Raw genomic sequence first — 27,477 nt, forward strand, 5'->3', positions numbered from 1 at the left:
AGCAAGATGGGCTCCGGGACGGTCTTTCGGCACGCGGGATTGCCCGCTGTCTGCCCAAGATAATTGTGTCCTGTATGCCGTATAACAAATCCGTTATCGGCCAATCTTATTCGGTCAGGATTGCTTGATATTTTGAGGCGTCTTTAAGGACTTCGACTGCCTTTCGGTGCATAAACACACAAGAAAGATCCTTGCCAATATTCAGCCCTCTTCGCCTCACACTCGGTTAATAATAACCCATACTTGTTACATGGCTAAGTTCGTTTAGAAGGTCTATAACTAATATCGACCAATCAGGTTGCTCCATTGCCGGTTAAATATTTTCTAAGCATTGGGCACTGTCCCGAATGATCCCTTACCTCAACTATTGACGATTCTCTGGTTGTTTTGTGGCTTACTCAGTTGCGCCAAAGAATTAACTTATCCGTAACAAATTCTTTTTCACTTTCTTGTAATTCTCTCGTCCTTCTTTTTATTCTTCTTTTGTCTCAGAGCAACAATAACACGGATGATAAATAACACTTTATACAAATTGAGATAAGCTATAGGAATGGACAAAAAGAAACCCAACATATGTTGTTTCAGTCTCTTCCATGTTTTATTCGTCATTTCCCATTTATGGCACGGCCAAGTATTGCACGTGCTATATATAATCTTGTTTGAATATTATGACAAGTCCAAAAGCCAGTTTCCTGCTACTGTTGCAGTTACCAATTTCCCGCGTTTGCCACTGGCGACTCATTACCAGTTACCAATTCCCCGCGTTTGCCACCGGCGGCACCTTAATTCTCTCGTGCTTGCTACCAGTTAGCAATTCCCCGCGTTTACCACCGGCGACACATTTTTCCCGCGCTTGCTACCAGATACAAATTTCCCGCGTTTGCCACCGGCGATATTTTTTCCCGCGCTTGCAGCCTGATTGTTTTTTGCACTGTTTGACTAATAGAGCAAATGTCTCTGATTTTATACTTTGGAATTTTGGGAATTGTCTTCCAGAAATTAACATTAACCTAACAATACATCGGTCACACTAACTAAACATATTTGACTAACAAAACCAGTTTAAGATATCAGCTGTCGTTAAGTTTGATTTCACTATCCATAACATTAACGCTCAGAACAACTTTTACTTACATATTCTGAAAGCTTGGTGGGAAAGTCGTACAACTTCTTGTATCAAGCCAAGTCAAACTACAACGAGTCAGGCACCAGATTTACAGATAAGTTACATGATCCGTCGCAAACACTACAGCACAGCAAGAGCTCAAAGATGGTATAAAAAAACGTGGTCCAGGTAGCCGTTCGAATTGAAGAACACATATGTACACTTAGTCTAAGAAGTTCCATTATAAAACTGATCACTGTATATGTTTTACTGAACGATGTTTAGCAAGAACTCAGGTTGAACTGACAAGATGCCATAACACAAATAGTCTGATAATATAACTAGTCCGACTACAAAAACTGCTGAATTCGAATATCAAATCGGAAACAACCGAACTGTTGAAATTTAATAAACAAACTCATAAATAATTAACCAAGTTAAAACAAAATTAGTGTCTGAACGTGGTCTTAATAAGCAATTTTTTTACGATTTTCATGGACCTTTTCAGCTTGGGCTGTTTGCTGCCCCATTTTAAACCATGTGAGGATACTCTTGAGAATTCTCTCTTTCAAATTTTCAAATACCGCCCTGGCCAGCTAAAAAGTTCAATTCGCCCTATTCTCCATATCATGCAGTTTCGATTGAGAAGATAATATTAACAAACGAGAACGTGTTTTACCGCATTTCCAAACACCTCGAAGTCTAATCTAGGCCAATCTTCTTGGTGTTTGGAAATGTTATGAAACTCTGTCTCTCGTGTTTTATATATTACTTAAAAGATCTCTGAGTTTGTTGATAATTTTGCGGCCACAGGATGTCTAAAGTGGCGTTCGCCAATGTAGTAAGCTCGTTCACTGAAAGGTTCATTTACAATACAGCGCTGTATCAATCATAGTTATCAACGGAGCGCGTCGATTGATATTTCCTCTGGGGAGATATTAGAAATGTTGTCTTGTTGTTTGCATAAAATACTAATTAAAATTTCTAAAAATGATTATCGCTTTGTGAAAAGTTCACTTCACCTTTGCAGTAAATTTGATTTATCTACACGTATGCATAACTTGTGAAATTATCTAGGAATTACGCGATTATATTCCTATTCTATAGCTTGACGAAGCATGTTATGAAGCGGTAACAACGATTGCATCATTAATAGTATCTATAACAAAATTCTCTGCGCGCCTATTTTTCACGTAATCGGCGCGCGATCACGTGGGTGTCCAATAACAGCTATCCAATATTAACTACTTTCTGTAATAATATATATGAAAAAATACTCGATTCTGATTGGCTGAGAGCAGTGCGGTTCAAGTGTAACACCAGTGCAAATTACACATCGTAATTCTGGATTATGATTGGCTACAAAACAATAGGAAGTTTTCTAAGCCAATGATATCACATAAAATGATGACGAGAATTTTGTGCCGAAACTTTGAAAAAAGTTTTCTCGAACGAGAAAAAATGGCTTCAAGAAAGATCTTCCTGCACTTCCTCCACGCGAATTTTTTTCATGTTTATGTTATTAACAAGTAAAGCGGCTAGTTCAATTTCAGCTTTTTGAAAACTCACTCGTGCAAATTAATTCCAATTTGAACGAGAAAAACCGTATGATTTACTTCACTAATTGGATACCTGTAATTGCATACCCACGTGATTCGCACGTCAATTACGCGCGCTTTAATCCCTTCCTTCGCAATGTTTCCTACAGTTTTCAGAACTTATGAAAAGCACTAAGACATTTTTAATTCCGAAACTTGTTGTAGATACTATTAATTAGTAACTGGACCTCGTGTTGTACAATTCAGGGAGTAATCGTGCTCGTAATTTTAGACCGGCCTCGCACTTCGCGCTCGTCCGATTTTGAAGTTACTCGTGCTATTTCTCCCTGAATTGCACTCCACTCGGTTTAATTACTATTACTAACTTTGCAATTGATGACTATGATAACTGTAACGAGAACAATAAAATGATGTCATTGTTACGTACGACAATGACCATAAAAAGAAGCTTTGAATCAAGAGAAACAATGAAAAACCAAACAGTAACGGGAACCTCAAGACAATCGGTTCCATGTCATCAATTCTCACAATTTCTTCTAACGGAGCTATATCACGGATGGAGAATCTCTCGACGTTTAGCGTGCATGCTTTAAGATTCCTCCGTCTAACGCCTCGTCTACACCACGCGGGAAGGCACTTGAAAAGCAGCTTTATTTCCACGTTTAGGCCAAGCGCTCTTCAAACCGGAGGAATTTGAAAACGCCGACTTTGCGTTTTCGTGTGGACGCAAAACGGAACTTTTCGCAAACGATGGCGTTACAACAATCACGTGATTTCCCTGACTGAGTTTTCCTCAAAAACAAAGCCAAAATGACCTGCGATTGTTGCGTTTTTAAATGCCTCCGGCGTAGTGTGGACGGAAAACGTTTGATACGTTTTCAAAGTGAAACTTCCGTCTTAAAATTCCTCTGTCATTAATCAAATGGTATTTTTCTACCTTTTTTAATATTAAATCATTATTTTAAGATTTCAGTCGACGTTGAAGGCTATCGACACATCGTAGAAAAATGGTTTAAAATTTTGTGAAATAGTTCTTTTTCATTCGTTGAAAACTTTTCATTTTGCGCTTAAACAAATTTCAAATGTTGTCATCAACGATAAACCTTGACGGCAATATCGTCTTCTTTTAGCGTTACTCTTGCGCAGCACTCCAGGTTTGTCTTCCGTTCAGCACAGGCACACCAACCTTGTGACTAAAAGCCATCCACAGTATACCATGCCATTAAGTTGGGAGCTTGTCCTGTAAACTTTTGAAGTATGCCTCATGAATTTTACTGACAAACTCTGAATCATTCTGAAAAGAGAACAAGCACAAAAAGCGGTGATGGTTATTACATGGGTCAAGAAGCATGGTGCATTCGGTTGAATGGAATTAAAATACATAGGAACTTCCACTGGATGCAACTGAATAGGCCTTTCCCGCATTCTAACAAACAATAGCACCAAGTCGAGGTCAGGGTGGACAAAAATTCAGCAAATGTATGAAAATGTCCACCCCAACCTCACTCTGGTGCTATTGTTCGCACGCACTGAAGTGGAATGCGGGAAAGGTCTATTGAATTTGTCCATTGATTTTGTTGGCCGAAAGTAAACGTAAACTTTGGGCCATCGAGTGCATTACCACAACACATTTCCCTTCAAATATGCTTGAGTTTCAAACACAATCGGATGAAATCTATTCGTGAATTGGTTTGACCAAGTTTGGTTCAGCTTGTTCAATAATTAAAATCACAAAATGGCCACGAGTCTAACATCCCAACGGCGCGACTCGCCAAGATGTATTGAATTGCTTCAAGGACTTCAACTTGAAATAAATTGCTTAAAAGGCCAAAAAAAAAGAAAGATGATCAAACCAATTTGAATAAGGAAGGCGTATTTCAGCGTTGAAACTGTTTTCTTGTTCGCTACCACTTACGTGCAAATGTAACGTTTTGTTTGGTTTGGTTTGTACAGAAAATACAAGGAAGAGACTAAAGGCTACCAAAACGATCGAATGTTTTTGGCCCGAAGAGTCGAAAATTTTTGGCGACCAAAAAAATTTGTGCTGGCGACCAAATCTAAAAACTTAGGAGCCAGCTGGCCCCAAGGTTTTTTTTCTAAAGTCGAGCCCTGCCCGGCCTCAGTACTGAGGAACCGTTGGACGTTAGTGGGCCCTTTGCACGATCCGGTCACATGGTACAAAATTACAGATGCTGGGACGCAAGTTGCACAGTGGGACTTCCAAAACAAAGGCAGGTCAAGGTGGACTGGTACGAGTTGCTTTGTTCTGGAAGTCCCACTGTGCAACTTGCGTCCCAGCATGTGTGATTTTGTACCATGTGACCGGATCGTGCAAAGGGCCTATTGTGAACAAACATAGCGCAATTGTTATAAACCTTGATTAAGCGGACACCCTCTATCAAGCGGTCACTTGGGAAGGTCCCGAGGGTGTCCGCTAAATAGAGGCTTCACTGTAGAAGTATTTCGTCTCCACCCTGGATGGGATGCTTGTCCATCGCAGGGTTACCCCTAAGGGAGCAACTTACTTTCAGTAAAACTGCTTGAGCCTGTTCAGAATAAAAAAATCTGTGGCTCTTCTGGTAACCGTTTTCGATTTATAGCCATGCAATAAATTCAGATACCTGTATTACCTTTAATAAATAAGTTAGTGCTTGAACAAGTTGATCTTGAGTCAGGGGGGAGATTTCCATCTTGGGGGGCTGTTTAGGCTGCGGCGGTTGTGTCAGAATAGCTACTTTCCCAGAAGGTTGGAAAGCTAGAGGTGACATGAGAGAGGCCCCCACTGCAACCCCCTGATCCAGTGAAGGTTTCTGAGGAGAATCCTAGAAAAAAAAAACAACAATGTATAGCATTGCCAGAACTACGTTTGTCGATTACACGTATATTGATAATTATTTACTATTATTTGAAGTGCTATTCAAAAAATGGTTCGCTGTGCATGCAATGGGCTACATCTACCCTCTGTGATTACACCGCCTTTCGATGATACAGTACTAGCCAATATTTAACAATTAGACTACAAGCCTGAATTTTCTACATCAGAAGTGTGGCAGCTCTCGTAAGCTTGTATTTCTATTTGTCATCATAGTGTGGTAGCTGTTATTGTTTAGGGGGTAGGGGTATGGTTTCTCCCGCGACATGCCCTCCGTAGATGTAAGAAAAATAGCCAAGTGGGACTCGTTATTCGACCCTTATAAGATCAAAATAGCCGCCTTAATTTATAAAATTTATAATCACACAACTCCATCCTGCTTGGAACATTTAATCCACAGGAAAGAGTCTAAGTATGACCTCCGTCATCAATATCGTGTTAGCGTGCAACGTTTTGAACCTTACCATATGAAAAACTCTACATCATACAGAGGATCCATTGTTTGGAATTTTTTTAGAACCATCCGCTGTCAGCGCCAGAGATTATGCTAAAAGGGCACCAAAGTCTCCCACCCTCAGAAACTTGAACTTTAGTGAAGGGTCACCGTGCCGCAAATGAGTCCCCAAATTGACAGTGACTTCGTCTTTTATTGATTTTATTCATTTACGGCACAACTCGGTAAGATATACGGCGGTATTACACTTCAAAACATCTAATAAGATATATCTGTGTTCTCGGTCTGTTTGCAGGCACGAGAAATCGAAATTTTTTGTGAAGACTGCAGATTGGCCGCCCCTCTTGGTTTTTTCAGGGGCTCTGTGCCTCGTTTTCGTGTCCATCTGCTGCGTCATTCTTGTTCTCTTTTATGGCTTCTTTCGTTGCGACGTTTTGGGGTTTTCTTTGAACTGGTTGTTCACTATGATTGCATTCGACAAAAAAGGGAATGCAATCGCAATGCAGACTGGAAAGAGACTTCTTGGCTGGGCGAAAACAAATTACATCATCGCAAAGCACGTACGTATACGAGACGAATTACTTTTTCGATCGTTCGCGATCGTTCGTTTCTAGTAGATTTGATTCTGGACCAATGATGCGTGGCCTGTTTGGTCATTATGAGAGTTGACGTGCTTTTGTCACATAACTGAGACAACAATTACTTATTCTGTTCCCGAACACGACTTTGAATCGTCGTGGCTTTGGGATGTAACCGTGGGAACAACGATATTTCATTGGCTATATTTTGATTAGATTTGTCAGTTGACTTTACTAATATTTCCAGTGTTCAGTATCCAACGAAGGTCAAAATTGAATCGATGGAAGAGTACTCTGAAGCCAAGATCTATAAGAGTAAGCCGGAAGTAAGGAACAGCAATGTAATGCTGACTTTTTTTATTCATCAGCGGAAATAGTAATTATTGCCAGTCGCACGGAGTTTGTTTAAACCGACACGCGTGCGCAAATGTCACAGATGTTAGCTGATATTTGTGCTTCCAGCTTAGAATACTGGATGTAACACAAGCATTCGTTTTAAAAGTTAGCCTTATTACCAGTAAAAGTGAAAATGAGATGTTTAGCATGAATTTTGAAGGCGAATGAGTAGCCTTTGTCAGTATGTTGGAACTTTTTTCTTTAAAAAAGAAAAACTTTATTGAACTTGTTGCATGTACAATAAAAAAAGAAAAGAAAAGAAAAGAAAAGAAAATGGCATCAGCAACTGGAGCAGAAAACAGGACGATGTCCCAATTGATATTTAACCCCAATAAATACTAACAAACTGGTAATTTTAATTATAATCGTAGAGGTAGTAGTATAAGTAGTAATAATTATCATATATTAGACAACGGTCGTAAGACAATACGCGCGCTGATTGGTTAAAAATCGTGTTTCTACTAAACAGTTAGATTATGAGCTCAAGATTTCTATCGCATGATAGTTGACGAGGGCGCAGCCCGAGTTAACGATCATGCTTAGGAATCGAGAGCGAATAATCTAATTGTTTTAGTATAAATCTACTAGTCGTTCAAAACTTTATCTAAACACTCTCCACGGAGACTTGGAAACGTCAGGAAGCGGCCGTCATTTTGTTAACAAGCGCACACTGCTACGCTACTCACTATCTATAAACAGAATAGATAGTGAGTAGCGTAGTCAATCAGAGCAGCATTCGTGATAGAATGCTAGTAGATTTATACTAAAACTCGATAGAAACACGGAACATGTTTTCTATTTCTTAATAGTAGACTTTGTCATTATCTTACACATGTCTTAAAACTTCAGCCGTTCACATTAAGATAATGATTTCAGTAGCAGCAACTATTATCACAGGCGCAGAACGCACTCCTAATCCTTGATTACTACTAGTTACTAGTTTTAAGACATTCAAACTACTGTTTTTTTGTTGCTTTGACGCTCTCGTCCCTAGTTCCCAACTGCGAGTACAACGTCATGTCGGGCTAACTTACTGAGCAGCCTCCCCTGGGAAGACACCTCAGGTTGTTCTTTTCGTGCGTGCTACAAGAAGCACCGCGGCAATGGATGCGAACATAGTTGTCACAAAAGTCCAGCCGCCGAATAGCTCTTTATTGATTCCCGGCGAAACTTTGAAAAATTCGCAAAACCCATTCCATCCTCCAGCTTTCGCTATCCATTCTGCCATCTCTTTTCGGCACATGTACTCGGACAGCCATCCGACAACATCTTCTCCGTCACTCATGTGATTATCACGGCGAGACACAGCAACAGTGCTAGCAAAGCAATACAAGGCCACGATCCTACCCCAGTTTATTCCTCCGCTGAACACTTCATCAGCAATGACGTTGAACATTGGGGCTGTCACAGACAAATTTTTGGTATCGTTGAAAAACGCTTTGTTCTTTTCTTCCAATTCTTTGCAAACCTCCCGAAGTGTATTAGCAGCCTTGGTGTTCGATCTGTAGGCTAACTCGCCGAGTTTGTGGGAGCAGATGTAGTCGAAAGCCAATTCCCGGCACAAGTTCTCCTCTTTAAGAGGCATTCGTTTGTTTGAAGCGAGAGAAACGTCAGTCTCAGCCATGGGAACTGCATATTCTTTCAACTGGGCTAAACATAGAACAGAACAAACCACTAAGTTGAATACGCATAAAGCCGAGTTACGCGCTATCGCGAGCGACTGTCGCAGCAATTTCTGCACAGGGTCGCTCACAATCCGTCAGTGAAACCGTTGATAATTTTAAGTAAATGTGTGAGATTTACCGAAAGTTTCGTCCAATAGCGACATCTAATCGTCGAATAATCTCTTGCTTATAATAGTTTATTATAAACAAGCCTACAAGGTCCAGTGGGCCAAACATTAACCCGATTTTCTGTAGCATGAAGCAACTGGGGGCATGGTTTCTCCCCTGCATCCCCCTGGATAGGATGCTAGTTATTGCAGTACTACTCCACCCCACCCCACCCCACCCCACCCAGCATTTTAGGTTTTCGTAAAGGAAAGCTGGTACCCAACTACAGCATACACCTGAGTAGAGAGAAACAAGGCAAAGTCAAGTTTGTCTGAGGAAACAGTCATAGGACAATATGATTCCTCCACAGTTTTCAATGGAATACTGGCGAACACTGGGCAGGATGGAAAATTATATTTCACTTTACAGAGCACCTAAATGCTTCAAGTATACCAAACAAGATGCTCTGTAAGTTGTGGTGGTGGTGATTTTGGTTTTATGACTAGTTACAAATCTTTGAGTCCTTTTGTGAAGTGAAGCCTCCATGGGCTGAGATATTCCAGAGATTATTCTGAGATATAGCTTGCGAACGCAGACGTATTTCCGCTGTCGTATCTCTTACTTTTCTGGGGAGAGAAATGACAGCAGGAAAGATGTCTGCGTTTGCAGGCTATCTGAGATATTTTAATTTGTCTGAAAATTTGGTAAAACAACAGGAAGAGTTCAGTACCATAAATTTAGACTTTATCTTGTATTCTAGAACCTTTTTCGATAAAATAGATGTAAACTCCAAAGTATTTAAAACATTTCATTCGATCTGATTTGATTTGCAGTCTCCGTAATTTGTAGAGCACTTGTGCTTGGCTATATAAGCTATAAAATTGTTGTTATTATGGTTATTATTATTATGATTACTATTACTGTTATCATTATCATCATTATCATTATCATTGTCATTGTCATTATAAGTCCTTAAAGTCTTGCCGCTTTTAACTTATGGTGCCGAGTTCAATCCGTGAGCCTAGGGCAGTCATAATTATTATTATTATTATTATTATTATTATTATTAAAGATTCGCACAGCTATTATTATTATTATTATTATTATTATTATTATTTACTGATCAGAGATTTTAATTCTGTAGCATTGATCTGCTATCAATGCCTGTATCATAGCTTGAAAAGTCACTAAGGGTAAGATCTTCAGAATTTGCTCCTAATTTTTTAAAACACGTAACCACAGTCACAGATTGCATCCAGTGTAGGCTGATTCCAATAGCCACAAGGTTTAACTGACAAAAAACAAACAAACAAACAGACAAACAAAACCAAAAAAAACACTTAAATAATAGAGCACAACAATATTTTGGAAGACAAGAGAGCTCTTTAAACCCCATGTGGTTGTTGTCATTATTTGATTGGCAGGAAAGACAGGAAAAGGGATGTTGAGAATTTGGTTGGATGTGGGTGATACCTTCCGTAACATGTACACCCCTAAATTAAAATAAAATTCCTGTGATTTTGAAGTTAGAATGACCACTGTAGTTAAGGAAGCACCTTAAGTGGTTAAAAAGAAGCCTGAAAATATACCCAGGCTTGAACAGTACTAGACCTCATGACAATGTGATTGCGCTACTCATTGCTCTATCACCTAAGCTAGGATGCTAAATTGGAGCTAGTCAGTAACGAAAGATTTCTCCGAACCACCCCAACATACGGTAATAAAGCCCCTTAAAGAGAGTATTTTCAAATTCTTTACACAGGGGTATGAGACAAACTGGCAAATGACTAGGTCCACTTTGGCATCCTATCTTAGTTGTTATTATTACAAGTCTTGAACTAGAAAATGGTAAAAAGAAATCCTTTATCTTTTAAGATCATTGTGTCGTGACAAACAAGATGATTCTGAGCATAAATGACCATTTTCCCAGCAAATCATAAGAAACTTAAAAAGGTTGGGCTGACTTTTTTCAATCTATGCACCTCTTTGGCTATGAAATAGGGTGATATGAAGTATTAAATTTCGAGATTTCTTTCTATTTGTTAATATGTAGCATTAGTATGATCGTCACCGTAAACAATAGCAAACATAACAAAGTTATTCGAAGTTTGACGACTGCACAAGTGAGATTTTGAAGAACTTATTGGCAGAGGACAGTTCTGACAGCGAGAGTGATCAATGCAGTGGGGGAAGGTAACTGATGGACAAAATCAAAAATCCCCTAAACATGAAGCTTGGGCATGTTGGAATAACAGTAATAACACAACAGTTTGAATTTCATTATCAGTGATATTATGTAGGCATTATATTTTGCGATTTTAGTTTTTGCGTGTCCTATATTTCGCGAGTATTAAATTTTACAATTTTAACACAAAATTTAGTGAGAATAAGGTATACTGGCAAAGAGTTTAGAGTGACCGATTATACAAGGGTTTGGTCAAGACTCAACACTTTAAATCGAGCAATTATCTACATCACTTGCAGGCTGTAAAAACACCTTAAAACCGACAGCAGTGCCAGCTGTATCTTTTTGGAAGTAAGGCTCTGTGGTGAAGAGGAAGTCTCTGAAGAAAAAAGTCCCCTGTTAAGTGAAAAATTGTGGTGAAGGAATCGGAAACAAGAACCGTGAACACAGCAAATGTAGCTATCAGTTCCATGTGCTATAAGCAACGTTCAAAGAATCCCAAAATTAATTTATGGTCCAACATCACTTCACAGTTAAAAACTAAAAGCAGCAAGGAACTTTTCATGATGAATGCTTTAACCAACATAACCTTACCAGGCCCTGTATTGGATGGGAAACCTTTTTACAAGTTTTTAGTGATACATTTGGAAATGCTGAGAACTCTACGGAAAAAGGATTCTCTTTGTTAAACCTTCCATCTTTACATTTACTTTGCAAATGTGGTAGAAAGAGAACTCCAGAGAACAGTAGGTAATCGCATCCATCTGGATAGCCCATTGGCATCATGTCATATGCCAGCTTTCGTGTCTCTGATCGCAATCGTGCTTTCATTAAAGTTTTTCATGCATTTAATCTGCATTGAGCATTTGATCGCACCTTCACTGAGCCGTCATGGTGCCCTCATCATGCTTACTACATGCCCTCATAATGTTCCTGACAATTATTATGCACAATGCAACGCATAATGACGCATGATAACCGAGCCTCGATGCATGATAAATTATCGAGTTTTAGCCATTTTGTTCACTTTGAAAACACAGTCAAACACTGGAAATTTGTCTTTAGTTTGGTTGTCATAAACATTTCAAAGTTAATGTGATGATTGATGGAAATTTCAGTTTGGGTGCATCCCCAAAACAGCTGTTTGAAATGGATATATCTTTTTTCTGTGGAGGCATGTAAGATCGAAACTTTTTGTTTTTGAGAAAAATAAGGCTAAAATGGCAACTATTTAGTTGGGTGCAATTCGAAAACAATGGCTTTTATCTTATAAACTTCGTCCATTTTGTATATTTTTCACACAGCATTATACACGTAGGCTGTGCTATCTTTTTCTTCAAAATCAAGGTTTTTTTAATGGAGGCAGTGATAATATGAAGGTAAATCTAGCGTTGTGTCATGCACTAAAGGTGATCAAGAACATGGGCAAATGATTCTCTGAGCACACTTTGATTTGCTTGATAGCCTGTTGTGTTTTATCTCTAGACAATGTAAAGCAAAAACAGGTTTTAGATCACATGGTTTGCATTAGCTAATGATAATTATCTCTACCAAATTTTGCTGCACAACAGAAAATGGCTGCAATTCAAATGGATGGACATTTTCATGGTTAATGATGCCAAATATATATTTATTTAGTCATGTTTCTTGTTTGGGGGAGGAATTTGCACAACTTTGATTAGGAGGATTTTGGAAAATCTTAGAAATACGTTTACAGTTTTTTAGCCTAGATTTGGTCTTTACACTTCATAAAAATAATGTCAGTACAAATACTCTTTTACATACATTTTGCCGTGAAAATACTGCTTCTGTGGTGAAGTTACACAGGCTTAAAGTCTGCCAAAATCCTGTACTTTGGACAACCTCTGAAATTTTAGCTGTGTTTCCCACCTCCCCCGCCTTCCCCCCAAAAAACCAACCCAATATGGTGCCATAATCCGTGAAAACTGCTAACTCCTGAATACCCTGTCACTGTTGTTAGCAATTAGCGGCATTTTCTGAAGAACAGAAGTACGGGTCAGAATACAGTAGACGGTATTCTTATTGAGTGACATGCAAATAAGTAGCATGGTATTCAGCAGTTATTAAACCTTCAAAAAAGGGGCAACTAAATTTATTCTTAAAGACTGATGACTGCTATGCTGGCCGCCTAAAGAAATTAAATTTGTTATCATTGGAAGAGAGGTGATTGTTAGCAGATGATACTTTTTCATGTAAAGTTCTTCACGGAATAATTGATATTGATGTTGAACCTCATGAACCTCCTTATTAAGGAAACTGATCACTATTCGTTTAGACAAAAGGTGAGATATGCGAGAACAAATGTTCTTAAATATACTTTCATAGAGTTGTGGGAACATGGAACTCCCTTCCCCTTTCCATTCAGGAGGCAAAAAGTGTAAATTCTTTTAAAGCTTTAGTCAAAAAGTTTCTTTTATGGATTAGTATATTCTTTGAATATATTTTATCGTTATATCATCTAATATTTATTACTACCATAATTTAATTTGTATCATTATTTTCATTTTAGTACCATTGGTGATTTGCTTTAATACGGGGTCTTTGACCCTTTTACTTCTGTTTTTTGTGTGACATAAATTGTAATAAATAAAAGATAAAATAAATAAATAAACCTTACAAGGGACCCATCACAAGTCAGAACTTGAGGTGAAATGTTCGCCCACTTGCTCTGGCTTGCATTATATATAACAACCACAAAAGCTCTCTGTGTTCTCTGATTGGCTACTTCCCGAGCAAAACCTTGTATTTCGCCCATTACTGAGACAATTTATTCCCATTTGGAGCCAGGTATGAGCAACTAAACAATATGGCGGAAGCGAAATTACAACATTGGCAAAAATAATATTCATTGTTCAAATCATCAAACGAGTTCGTAACAAGGAAAAGTGCACTTACCTTGACGAAATTTGTCTACCTTAGCACTCAAATCCTTTCTTCCAATTTTTATAAGCAGTTCCTCCAGAAGATCGAGGTTTTGAGGAGAAATCCGGGCATTACGTTCCAGAGCGTCAAATAAGTGCAACCCGTTCTCAATGTTTTCTGCTCGCCCACGCGGAATGAAATCTAAAGCGAGATATTTCATCTTCTCCACATCTTGTCGGGTAAGTTCCTCCGAAAAATCGAAAAGCAGTATTCTGAAAGGACTCAATTGATTTTCGTGGAGAATACTCTCCATTCCCGTAGGAAACATTAGCTCAATACTGTTGTCAGATGCAGCAACGTCGGTCATCGTGTTTATAGATACCAACCTCTTTATGCTTTGCCCCCGAAAGTTTGTTTTCGGGCTACGTATGCGCTTAGGCTCGCGCTGCGCATCAACCTCGTTCCCAGGGTCTCTCATCTTACCGCCCCCTGGAGCGAGCGGAGGCGGTGAGATGAGAGACCCTGGGAACGAGGTTGGCTACGCATGGGCTACCTAGGGGGCTCTGTAGTACTACGTATCACGGTGATCACGACGATCACAAACCCCACCTGACTACCGGACGTGACTACCGGACGTGACAATAATAATACTAAAAAAAATCAAAAACCATTCAGCGGATTAAGTCAAGAAATTGGTATATTATAGAAGATAAAGAAGACAGTTCTCCAAGTTTACGAAGTGTGCGTTGTCCCAAAGTTGAGATATTCGTGGAAATGTTTCGCGCAAAGTTACAGAGCCTAGTATAGAGCCGCCATGTTAGTGTTCCTCTTTGGTACAAATGACGGCCAGAAAATAGTGTAAACATCTGGAACTTGCTTTGGTTATCTAGGACACTGATTACCTGCACTGGACAAACAAGCATTTAAATAAGCACTTTTCTAAATACTATAGATTCTTCAACGGCTAAAAATCACGAGATAAATACATATTTTTCGACAAACGCGATCGTAGCTTATGTCACGCACCGCCATAATTCTGAAATTCAAAATGCGCTGGTTTCCAAACGAAGAAGGCTATAAAAATATCAGCTTTATTGAAGTGTCAATGAATTTAGTATTAACTACTAATTGGGGACAGAGCAAAAAAAGTTAAAATTATTTACAATGAAATAAATAAAAAAAGAAGTGTGTGTACAATCAATCTGCAAAAATGTATGTATATGTAGTACATAAAAACAGTAGGTATATTATAGGTAGTCTTTAAGAAAATTTTACAGAGGTTACAACAATTATTGGTGTTGTACGGAAAAGACGTTAGGTCTTTTTTCCTAATGTTCTTTTTACATGATTCGATATTCAGAGAGCCTTTCAATTTATTACGTTGATATAAATTTAGTACCTCGGCTAGATTCTAGAATACCCGGCCACTAAAATCTGGAGCTTAAAAACCTGCTCCCAGTCCCGCAGTCATCTAACATTATACGCGTCCCAGCATGCTTTGTCCGCAATTGTTTGTGCGTTTATTACCGATGACGACTACAAACCGGACGTTATACTCGTTCTGAGCCAATGTCGTGCCCAGAGTCTTAGTTCCCCTTAACCAGAGGTCGGGAAACGAGTCAGCATGCGCAGTGCGGGGCGAACACTCTCGGCACCATTCTTGTCTCCAGAGGCCGCACTCCTGTTGGTCAGCACCAAGAATCGCGACCTCTGGGAAGGCCCAACATCGGAAGTCTGCGATTCACGGACTTCCCGTCACTCTGCGCATGCTCAGAGTCAAATCTGACAAATCTGATTGGCTAAGCGTACGAAACGAATACTCTGCGCATGCTCAGAAAATCGGACCTGGCCAGAGGTCGCGATTCTTGGTGCTAACCAAAAGGAGCGCAGCCTCTGGGGACGAGAATGTCTCGGCACGAGACTGAATTTAACTTCAAACAACAAACATGACCTCGAGGCTCTGGGGAGTAAAGTAAGGATTCCTATGAGTTTATTCCGCAGAGCTTAGACATGATATCTTGTCTACGAGTGAATTTTAATATATCGAAATTGGCCTGTTGGGGACTTTTTCCGTGGTGGTCTAATCTAAACACGGGGCGGGGGGGGGGGGGGGTTGGGAGAATTTGATACAGTTATGTATACCGTCGACTGCGGCTTGAGTTTGCATAATTGTCGAGGGTTCCCTAACCCCCAGAGTGTTTAAATGAGGCAAATACCAAAAAAAGGTTCTCTATTGCTTTTGTAAACTATTTCTCAAAAATAATCCGACAAATGAAGGAAAATGTTGTTTATCCACTTCATGATTGAAATAGATTTTCTTAATACACACTCTGGGCAATCATATTTACTACCTCTTCACTCTTGATTTTTTTTTTGTAGATTTAACACTCACTCCGTTAAATTTGGTAAGCATTCCCTTCAGATATTTCAGGCCACTTTTTCGGTCACGTGACGTAGTTAGACCAATTACGTGCGAGTGAAAATATTTGATGGATAATTTATGAGGGGGGTGAATAAGTTTTCAGACAGATGGATTTGGCCTTAAAAGCGCACGGACTGTGGATTTTTGCAGTAAATCGAGTGGATGCGCGAATTTTGAAAACACAGTGGATCGTGGATCAGCTGTGAATTTTGGAGTGGATTCCAGATTGTGCCTGTCTTAATTTTCGAATCTTGGGTCCTAAATGATATCTGGATCATAGATCTTTCTTCAGCCTTGGTCAGTATGTTAATGAATTCATCCAAATTATTTCTTTTTTCGAACGAACCTCATTTAAACTCGGGTGTGAGACTGTTATTGGAATTGTGCTGTGTTAAAGTCATCAAACATGTTGCCCTCCTTACTATTTATGCGAAATTAAGCATGGCATTCACATTTACCAGTTTACCTTTGAGCTTTTACACTTTGTTTCCGGATGTGGTTGTGGATTTGAACAAAAATATTGGCGGATCGACGGATTTGGCGAAAATAAAAAGGCACGGATCGGCGGGGCTTGCATACCCCTATTCATCCCGCTCATTTATAAAGCCTGGTATCTGTGCTGTACGACTGACATTGATTGATTGGCAGTGGAAAGCTAGCACTATTGTTGCCAATCATGATTGACATGGAAAGCTGCTTTTACAAGTGCTTGCGCCTCTTTCTCTGTCCTTTTTTGTGGGAGAGAGCGTTTTAACTACTGTTTCTGCTGGGGGATAGCAGTCCTTTTGTTTGTCCATTTCGCAGAATTTTATAGTCGGTTTTCACCATTCAACATTCCTTTCTTGTAGCTCTCAAATAAGTAGGCATATAAACAGTATTCTAAAATAGCCCAATAACCCAACGGAAACAGAAGTTTGATACACTTGAAATTAATTCTTCGCCAGCACTCTTTTGATATTTGCTACGCAATAAACATGATTTTTATACAGTCAAACTAGGTCAAGGGAACCCCCCCTCCCCCTCCCCACTAGATTCCATAATGGAAGGATTACAGGCAGGCAGTGTAGGACACGGTTAACGTGACAGTATTCGACCAATCATGTACATGCTCAGCATGTCTAAATTACTACTTAGATGTAAGTGAAAACAAGCTTTTGCCACACAGCTTTTCAAGCTGTCTGACAAAATTAAACAGTTATTTCATTTCTTTCTGAAATACACAGGGCTGTCATTAAGGGCCATAACCCGTAACACCTGTTTCGGCCGAGTATGCTTGATGTTCCCTGTGGAAAATGCTGTGGGTAAAATTGCTTGTTATTGATGGAGTTCAACCATAAAGTAACAAATTTGCTACGGGGGGGGGGGGGGGGGGGGGGAGAGAGAGAGAATAAGGCTACAGGTGGCTAAACACTTACTGATCATGATGTCCAGCCCTGATAAATTCCACGATTTAAAAGTAACAATACAAACTCACCTTTGCCTGGGACACTGGTGTGTTATGTGAAGCAACTGGTGATTGTGTGGCTAATGTATCTACACTCCTTACATCCTTCTTGTCATTCTGAAATAACTAATTAAAAACAAATGATCCAAATACTTCAATGACGAAGCTCTCTTCTCTAACAAATGCTCATCAAACAGTTTACTTTTACAGTTCCAGTCGTGAGCCATCAATCTTCTGAACTTTAATTGTATTAAATCAAGATTAGAAATCATTCCTCCTCCCCCTTTCCTACGCTGTTAGTTGCTTGTTTGCTTTTTTGTTTATTTTGTAATTTCAAGTTTTCCTTTCCTTTTAGTTTTTTTCTTTCTCTTTTTTTTTCTATTTCTTGTTTTTTATCCTGTTTGATTTAATTGTAGCTAATACGTGTTGTCAGAATTAATTAATTACTTTATTTTATTCATTTTTCTAATGTAAGTAAGTAACACCTGGTGTAAATAAGTAATGTACATTGTAGTATCGGAGTAGCCATACCAGAGTACTTTGTTACTGTAATTTGTAATTTGTGATACATGTAATTTGTTAAAGACGTGTTACTTTAAATAAATAAATAACCTCATTCAAGACAAAAAAGACAAAACAAAAAACAAAAAAAATTAATCTTCTGAACTGATTGTGAAATATATGCAATGTTCCAGGGTTAGTTATCAGACAGGTGCACTGTAGTTAATCGAGACAAGATATTCCACTTGATAATTGCAATTTCTTTTTGGTGTCTGCTTGATGGTGTAAGCTTGACAATGGATTATACAAATAGTAGTATACTGCCAGTCTTAATTATTTATTTACTTATCTATTCGTTAATAATTTACATATCAATTACAAATACTATCATTGGAAATTGCAATTACTATCATAGTATGTAATGTATCAAACATGAGAGACAGTGTTTCATCGGGGTGTCCAAACACCAAGTAGAGAGTTGAAAATACGACGCACAGCGGAGTATTTTTGACGAAATTCAAGGTGTTTGGATAGCCGATGAAACACTGTCTTGAGTGTTTGATACATCTTCTCGATCGAAACAAAAACTAAGGAGTAAACGGAGAGGTAAAATCGTCAAAATCGATGCTAATTAAGACCGGGTATCCAAACCTCCTTCAGGGTTGTGATTTTCTTTGTCTTAACTTGATGAATTACTTATAAGTCTGAGAGGTAATGGTCTAGGGGTCCATTTTGCATGTATTGTTGGCCTACTATTTTACATCTTGCTAGCATAGGCTCACATAATGTAGTAAAGTTTGGAGGATGGCTAGCATCCTTGCATTGTGTGATCTCTCAGCAAGACACACCAACAGCTTTGTGCTGAAGAGACCTCAGATGAACATCTGGCAGAACTGAGAAGCTGTTGTGTTGGGGTCTTTCTGAACTGGTAATTATACTAATTTTAATTATTGACTTAAGTGTAAAACTATTTAAAAAAACATGTTTGTACATGCATTCTGAGGTCTGACCAGAGGAGTTCTGACTGTACCTTTCTTTGAGCCCCTGGTTTCCCATTATCAATTGAAGAATCATCTTTTGTCCTTGCTATTGGTCCTGAACCAACTGAAATCACAATCAAGTCACATGAATTTTTATTACCACAAAATGTGCTAATAGCAACTTTGTAGACCAGAATAAATAGTAGCACAAAAAAGTTGCCTGTATACTCAAATATACCGTCCTGTAGTTTTCTGAATGTTCTACCACAGACTTAAATCAAGGGGAAATTGTTGTTTGTCAGTGAAAATTACTAGCTAATGACGTTGACAGTGTTCTAGTTAGATGTACATATACTGTACATGTACATAGTTACAATTATTATAAAAGTCAGTGGCATACCGAGTGGTAACAAATTGATAAAAACTTTATGATATCCTCACATGTGAAGATATCATCTTTGATAACATTTCTCTTTTGTCCCTTTAACTACACTTAAATTTGTTGATGTATGATTGAAACATCTTCGAATCTTGTTCGGTTGTCTTCCGCAATCTTCGGCAATCTTCAGTAATCTTCGCAAAATGTTCGGAAATCTTCGCAAAATGCTCAGAAACGTTTGTCTGGCCTTCAGAACAATTTTGGATAATCTTCACAAATCTTTAGAAAATCATCAAAAACAGCATCACCAGCATGTCTATATAATAAAAAGAACATTGCACATTAGCTCAAAGATATGAATTTTATGTTCTTGTGACAAAAACAATATCTCATGAGTGAAATATTGTTCTTGCCAATTGAACATAAAATTCATAGCTTCTCACCACCGTGTAATATCCGGTATGTATCTTTGCTGCGAAACCCAGAAAACCAGAAATATTTCTGGAATGTTATAATTGTCTATCAACTGAAGGGCAAAGCCAAAAAAGGTGCAAGAAAGCTGGAAACAATCTCCATTGTAACCATTTTGGATATTTTTTACATTTAAAACACACCTCCAATTCACCCACTCGTAGAAGAATTCAATCGACAACATAAATAATGCAAGCTTGGCAAAACGCTTTCCTACCTGAACTAGTAGGGGCTTTAATATCTGACAATGTGAGACTTTTAACTTTTTCCATTCTCTTGCTTGACTGTCCTTCTCCTCCTGGTAACACACCATTTTCCTGTCCCTCCCCTTTAGGTGTTGCTTTCCCCATGGAAGAAGGTGATGACAGGTAGGGGGCAGGGGTGGAGTAGGCACGTTGTTTTTTTGGTTGACTCTCCTGAGTTTGGAACAGTTTTTGAAGTTGCTCCATTTGGAGTTGGTTTTGTTGAAGGAATTTCTGCTGTTGATCCTTTTGCTCTTGTGGTATCTGTTGCTTTTGAGATGTGCTTGATGAAAGAGAAGCATTTGCTCCACTTGGACTACTTGTCTTTGACTGCTCATACATCGAAAGAAAAAAACAGCAAGAGTTTAAAAATATTCATGCTGGACCTACATGCACTTAACAAATCCTTCAAACAATTCAACTAACATTATGATTGGGTCTTGTTGCCACATGTTACAGCCAAACGTTGGAAGATGTGGCATAGCTACCTTGTTGAAAACTTTCATCTAGTAGTATCATAGTTCAACTACCTTCTAACAAGTACTTATGAAGTGAGCTAACCATTCCACCATTTCTATCTACTAGAAAATAATTTGTTCCACATTAGATCAAAATCTAAGTAATGTTCAAAAGGTTTCAAATGAATACAAAAACAAAATTCTACCTTTTCACAATAATTTGTATTTTTTCATGTTATCATTTATAGCAAGTTTTCTTTTAAAGTAGACTGTCAGGCATATAATTATTATTCATTAATAAAGGCATGGAGGTGTAAACTGTACATAGTCTGGCTTTAAAGATGATTTCCAGTCCGTACTGCGCACCCTAAAGAGTTTCTTTACATTTTTTGTTTTGTTTCATGTAAAACATCACAAAATGAAACCATTTTGCAACTACTTGCATGAAGTAAATGCAAAGTTTCATGTCAACTTCCATTATGGATGCAAGACATGCGAAGCTTTATGCTTCGTTCTTTCTTGTATCACTTGATAAAACAACTTCGCAGCTGTAAAAATCAATGAAGCTGTTGGAAAAGAACTTGAAAGGCCTCAAGGATAAGGTATGAGATAACATCGATACGCATTCCATTGAGTGAGACTTATAAATGTTTATAAACATTAGGGTGCTGAGACTGCGCAGTACGGACTAAATATTATCTTTATAAACCATTTATAAACCTTTGAACAGGACATGTTAAATTATACTGATACCAACCAAAATTTTTCAGGTCACCCATTCCTTTCCCGAATCAGCAGGAAACCCAACTCATATTCAGTTAACAACACATCAATTTTTGGACTCAAGAAGGAACACTTATCACAAAGTCCTACCTGATTGTTAAATCTCTCCTGTGCCTTTGCAAACAGCTGCATTATATCAACTTTTTCTTCTGAAGCATTTGTTTGACTTTCCTTTGAACAGAAGATATTACAAAATTTGTGTACACTAAATGGTTGGATTTAGTTAAATTAATAATATTTCATTAAAGGTACAGAACGCAATTTAAATATATCCATTCGTTAAAAATTCTTAGAGAGCTGGGTGCGATAGAATCTTGTGTGGGGAGATTCACTCTAGGAAACCAATTTTACCTTTAGAGAGAAACCCAAAGTTTTAGGGAGGGAAGGATTAAAAGATAATTATTAATTTATTAAAAACATTTTTGGTGGTGGGGAATCAAACCCAAAATTTAAATGTGGAATCTTGAGATTCAAGTACACCTACAGGTACAAGCAAACTCTTTAAAATAATAGGGTGGGGGGATGGGAATTTGTCCACCTAATTTATTACAGGCTGTTCACGATTTAAGAGTAACAATACAACGCTTTGGACAAGCAGACCTCAAATTTTGTTTGCCCTGGTCAAGTCTTGGAAAGTATACATTTTTTTTTTTATGTTTGTTATTTTGTTGGCAGAAATTTGCCTGGGCCCTTGCCCAGAGGGCAAGTGAGTTAATGAAAATTACTTGCCCAGCAGGAAAATCTACTTCTCTAGAACATTACTGGATGGCACTTTTTTCAAACCCCACTGTTTGTCAATGAAACAGAAAAAAATAGAATTACCAGGTGAGGACACTTAAGAATGGGTTTCTAACGGTTTTATTGTTAGTCCAGGGCTCAAAATAAACTTGAGTTCCAGCTTGCCCTTGGGCAATTTTGCTTGCCCTGGGCAGCTTGCTCTTTTATTTTAGTTCATACATGGCTTGCCTAATCCCTTGCCCATTGGGTAAGAGAGAATGAAAAGTTACTTGCCCAGGAAGAGAACCTACTTGTCCTGGATGCCTGGACAGCACTTTCTTCAAGCCCTGCTGTTACATGTAGTCGACAATAGATTGTGGTAAGTAATATGTACCTTTCTCATTTCTGCAGTGGGATGTGGATTGACTACAACAGGGCTTCCCATCACACCTGTCTGAGAACTAAGCCTTCAACAAAAAAACAAAGTACCAATCATTAGCTTATGCTAAAGGAAGATATTAATCATTAGCATTCTGCTGATTAAAACTTACTCACACAGCAATGACTATAAATTACAATCCATCGAATTAAACGCTAAATTTTACTCACGTTTCCATCAGTGTTGCCAGCCTTTTACACTCATCACTGTCATAGAACCAAATACCAAATATGCCTTCTGAAATAGTGATAAATATCAATATTAATAATGTGTTCAGTTTTTGTGTTGATCAGAAAGATCAAGATTATAGAAGTGCATGTACATGTACATACAGTCTTTCTAAAAAATACCCTCTGTTTCATACTATATTTAAAACAGCAAGAGAGAATATGGCTTACTATAGAAACTGACAAAATCAAAGGTAGTCACATGCAGTTATGGCCACAGCAGGGAGATCTAATGATCCCATACAGGTGTACAATGCTAGACCAATGTGATAGCCAGCTAATATTGTTCATGACCAATTTCACTTTTAATCAACAGGACAGCAACAGATCAAATTACAGATCCTGTTGTCCCAATTTATTTATAAAAAAAAAAATGAAATGTGAAATCCTAGGGTGTGACTTGTAAGAGTACCGTACATAATTGAAACACTCAGGAAGCTAAGTACTGTTAGTGTTACAAGTATCGTTGTAGAGCAGGGTTGTTTCCAGACAAACCTCAGGATCGCTGGTAACAGCAACAAACTAATTTATTTCTGAGAGGTAACTTCACCAATTTACAGCACTAAGCTTCTTCAAATTTGAACCAATCTCTCCTACAGAAGAAACTCTCACTCTAATATATATGAGGCTTAAAGTTCTAGAAACTTCTATTAGGCGCTAAATTATTAAGTAGTTTGACACAGTTTCTAATCTGAGTAATTACATAAGGATCAGAATGTTCTGGAATGTCCTTATACAAATTCGTCACCGCTGAATGACTTCCGGTTCAAGATTGTTCTAGAACTTGACTTAGACAATTTTTCGTAACAGTTAGCAACTGTTTGTGATCAGTATTCTTCCACAAATGTTAGTAGGGTTGATCAAGTCTTCATGTGTACTCAAGCTAAAGTCCACCAAAGGATATAATTTGCCCGTAATCAGGGGCTTCACCCAGCAGGAGGGTAACAGGATTTTGCAGGTGGACAAAACTTTTTGAACTGAAATTCTTTATAAGAAAAACTTTCCTCTACAATGTAGATGGTCAAACCAGGCAGGCAAAATCATCTGGCTCACACCCAGTCAATTTGCCTGGTGCCCAGCCCTTAATGAAACCCCTGCATAATGCACTGTTGCTTTACAGTGTGCTGTGTCAAGTTGTGTTTTTACTTACTGGTGTTATTTCTGTATAACAGAAAAGGATCCTGAAGTTTAAACTCCATGTTATTTGTTATTGGTTCCATCATATTATTCATGTTTAGTCTGTTCATTATGAAGAAAGCACTTGTTGGAGTTGTGGACCTAAGAAGAGACGTAAATTGTGTGACAATTAAACTTAGTTAGTTACAGTCTGTAGAGAATGCAATGAAGGACACTTTCTGTTTGAAAGAGTTAATATGTGATAATGAATTGAAAATTGAAAAGCAGCAAAATCAGTCTCCCAGATAAATAATTGAATATAACTTGTACTGATTGCAGAAATACAGTTTGAAATAAATAATTATGTCTAACAAGTAAGAAAAATAGTTATGTATAAATCATTATTATGATTATTATGATTAATCATAGAGCTTGACTATGTTTGTAGCTGATATAACACAAGCTCTGATTGGTTAATAATCCCATAATACCCATAAGCCAATTACAGGCCTGCAAAAACAAAACAAAAGATAATTGACGAACCATTTTATGAGCCATATAGTAAACTACTTATTTACCTGGAACATTCAGTCTTCACCCTGGGTTCATATGTACATTTAGTTAAAGTTCAGGCATAAAAGAACTATAATGGCATGCTTACCTACTATAAACAAACAAAGCTCCTTCAACTTCTGTTTTCTCCTAGAAGAAAAAGATGTTAATTTAGTGAGAGAAAATGACACCAACATGTATTAAGAACATTAAACTTCCATTATTATTTTAAAATTGCCTGAAAGGTGAAAATAAACAGTAGCTCATAACCTTGCATTTAGTCTCAGAAAAAATTTCATCGGCGTGCTTGTAAGATTTGGCATTTTGATGAGTGTCTCCTGTGATACTGCCAGAAAGGTGATTAGAAATAAATGCTGTACATGTGTATGTATATGTGGCCCAATGAAGACTTAACCACGAATGTTTCTGCTCTCACTAATAATAGCCAAGTATAAATCTACTAGCGTTCTATCATACATGCCGTTTTCTGATTAGCTACGCTACTCACTATCTACTCTGTACTGGATAGTGAGTCGCGAAGCATTGTTCCCTTGTTAATGAATTGAGGGACGCTTGTTGGTGTTTTCGAAGTGTCTGTGAACAGGATTTAGATAAAGTTTTGAATGACTACTAGATTTATACTAAGACAATTAGATTATTTGCCCTTGATTTCTATGCATAAAAGCTGACTCGGGCTGCGTCCTCGCCAGCTATCACACGATAGAAATCTGGAGTTCATAATCTAATTGTTTATTAGAATGTACAAATATAGCCTCCAGCTGATTTGATATTTCACTAGATGTCAAACTCACCAGGAGTGATAAGAGGTATGTCAGATGTATTCACAGGCTAGAGCTAAAATTGATTAAGTAGACTTCATCGTCTTTTACTTCAATTCTAATTAATATATTTAAATCATGGTCCCATGTTTTCTGGATGAAAAATAAGGGGTCCAGAAGGGGTAGAAGGGTTCCAGAAGAGGGTTCAGAAAGGGTCCAGAAGGAGATCCTGAAGGGGTCCAGAAAGGTTCCAGATGTTTTAAACCGACACAGCACCCCACTCCTGTTGCCTCAACTTGACCATGCAAAATTTCTCTGCCAATGCTGCTTTGGCTTTTGCCTGTCCCTGCAAAAACCTCTCTTGTACTTGTGTGCTGACACTTAAAATTTCATCTTTAGAAAGAATAATTATTCTTTCCGCCATGTAAGAGAATACCAGATTGAGGCTCCACCAAATTATTGGACAAAATTGTGTGATAGTGTTTGAAACATACCAGCAGTTCAGACAATTGCATAACATGTTAAACAATCATTCATTGCTTGTTCAGCGCTTTTATTAGAAGCCTACATGGCTGAGTTTGTCAACAAAACTTCAAAAGTGTAACCCCTACAACACTTACTGCCTACTTATTTCTCAGTTCAAACAAACTGATAAAATATTTCTTACATTTACCTTGACTGTTCATGTATATAAAAGTGTACACATCCATCAAATACGATTGCAAATTGCAAAACATTCCGCCATTTTCAGCAGTATCGTAATAAAACTTTAACCTTGCTTTCAAACTATTGCCATGTGGTCAGTTGAGCAAAGATGCTGTCAAAGTGTACTCCCATATACAGTCTGGGCAGACTGATTTGTTTACATTCTTTTGAAAGAAACCACGTACCAAAACAGTCATTTGAATAAATTCATTTGACTTCAGAATTGTTCTTTCATAAACCTATTGTGTTCTTCTTTGCTTATGGATGAATATCAACTGCACAAAACGAAACGCTTCATTCCAGTGATGAAATTTCGCCAGTCAACCCAACTTATTCTAAAACTTTAGCGCCTGAAGTCGCAGGTAAGGCCTTGTCATCTTCGCAATTTCTGGAAAGTCGTGAGCCACGCAAAGGGCCATCGATCAAAGAAATGAAAGACTTAATCTGTTCATTGTTTGGAAATTCATGCGGCCTGTTCACAGTTTTTACATTAATTTTGCAGTTGTGAAAGAAGCCAATGTAAGCTTACTTCAGTAAACCAAACAGAGATAAATCATTTACGAGCAGCGAGTGAAAAAGATCGGTTCCAGCATATAATCGATCATCATCGACTTTACTAACTTTGATGCCCAGAAAGCTGGAAATCGTATTTCCAAGAGTTTCAATTTCAGACCCCCCTAGCAAAGGTGGCCTTGCGGCCACTGCTATATCCTGAGCCGCCTACTTTTATACTGGCAGACATCTACTTCAAATGTTATTGAAAGCACTGCTTGTTATCATTTAAGCTTATTAATAGTTCGTCGGATTTCACTTTATCAATTAATTATTAGACAGTTAAAATTTACAAACGTCAGACCTATTTAAATAAATCGACACAACAACTACACTGTAGTAAAAGAGAATATGGAAAGAAGCTGAACTCAATAACGTCTAATGCTTGACGTTCTCCTATTATAAAAACAAGTTAGACTTAACATGCTTTTTAAGCTTACAATGTAAAACTGTCAGACGAAACCGAAAGCTAAAATTCACCATCGTGTTAACTATGCGTCGAATACTACGTACCCAAGCTTGCTTTTCCCCATTGAACTTGTAAAGCGCCACTTGTGAAGCTGTGTCTTCAATATTCACCACATATTGATCACATTTTTTGATCGCACTGAGGTTTAGTTTTGCAAACGAGTTTACAGCCCTTTCCGCCGCCATTTTAAAAAGTAATTGGATGTTATGTGGTGTAACAGATCACCAAGTAGACACTCAGCACCAGGTCCACAGTGTCTATGTGGCTAGTGGCGGGGGCCGGGGAAGGAGAGCCTGCCCGCACCGCTCATATCCGTTTATTAATCGCTACGGCTGGCGCTGATACGGCTGCCGGAAGTAAATTTTCCCCAAAATGAGACACCGCGCATGTACGTCGGTTGCATCTAGCCGTAGCGTGAAATCTGACTACGTGAGTCG

General features: G+C 38.3%; 1 protein-coding gene across 2 annotated transcripts; it reads right to left on the reverse strand.

Annotated features, from left to right (window-relative positions):
• Positions 1-574: 574 nt before the first annotated feature.
• Positions 575-27,233, reverse strand: LOC149095636 (uncharacterized). Of its 2 annotated transcripts, XM_089281764.1 has the most exons (11): positions 27,085-27,233; positions 24,645-24,685; positions 24,018-24,145; positions 22,811-22,877; positions 22,596-22,668; positions 21,575-21,655; positions 20,219-20,573; positions 19,202-19,275; positions 17,701-17,796; positions 5,295-5,486; positions 575-3,958 (listed from the first exon to the last, which is right to left on the reverse strand). In XM_089281764.1, the coding sequence occupies exons 1-11, from the start codon at positions 27,223-27,225 to the stop codon at positions 3,887-3,889; spliced, it is 1,320 nt and encodes a 439-aa protein (XP_089137890.1). In that variant the 5' UTR covers positions 27,226-27,233; the 3' UTR covers positions 575-3,886. The 2 variants fall into 2 exon arrangements, with proteins under 2 accessions (XP_089137890.1, XP_089137891.1); XM_089281765.1 differs by lacking the exons at positions 575-3,958; positions 5,295-5,486 and adding an exon at positions 8,403-8,614.
• Between the last annotated feature and the right edge of the window lie 244 nt (positions 27,234-27,477).

The sequence above is a fragment of the Orbicella faveolata genome, unplaced genomic scaffold (genome assembly GCF_042242905.1).
Source record: "Orbicella faveolata isolate gen_17 unplaced genomic scaffold, um_ofav_v1 contig_5, whole genome shotgun sequence".
NCBI lineage: Eukaryota > Metazoa > Cnidaria > Anthozoa > Scleractinia > Merulinidae > Orbicella > Orbicella faveolata.

What these genes read in the sequence shown, in the direction of transcription:
- LOC149095636 (XM_089281764.1), bottom strand. Translation starts at nt 27,225, where the DNA reads ATGGCGGCGGAAAGGGCTGTAAACTCGTTTGCAAAACTAAACCTCAGT. An exon ending in CACCAGTGTCCCAGGCAAAG is followed by an intron (nt 5,487 to 17,700) that starts GTGAGTTTGTAT and finishes TTTTTTTTCTAG; the next exon opens with GATTCTCCTCAGAAACCTTC. An exon ending in CACTAACTTATTTATTAAAG is followed by an intron (nt 3,959 to 5,294) that starts GTAATACAGGTA and finishes TTCTCTTTTCAG; the next exon opens with AATGATTCAGAGTTTGTCAG.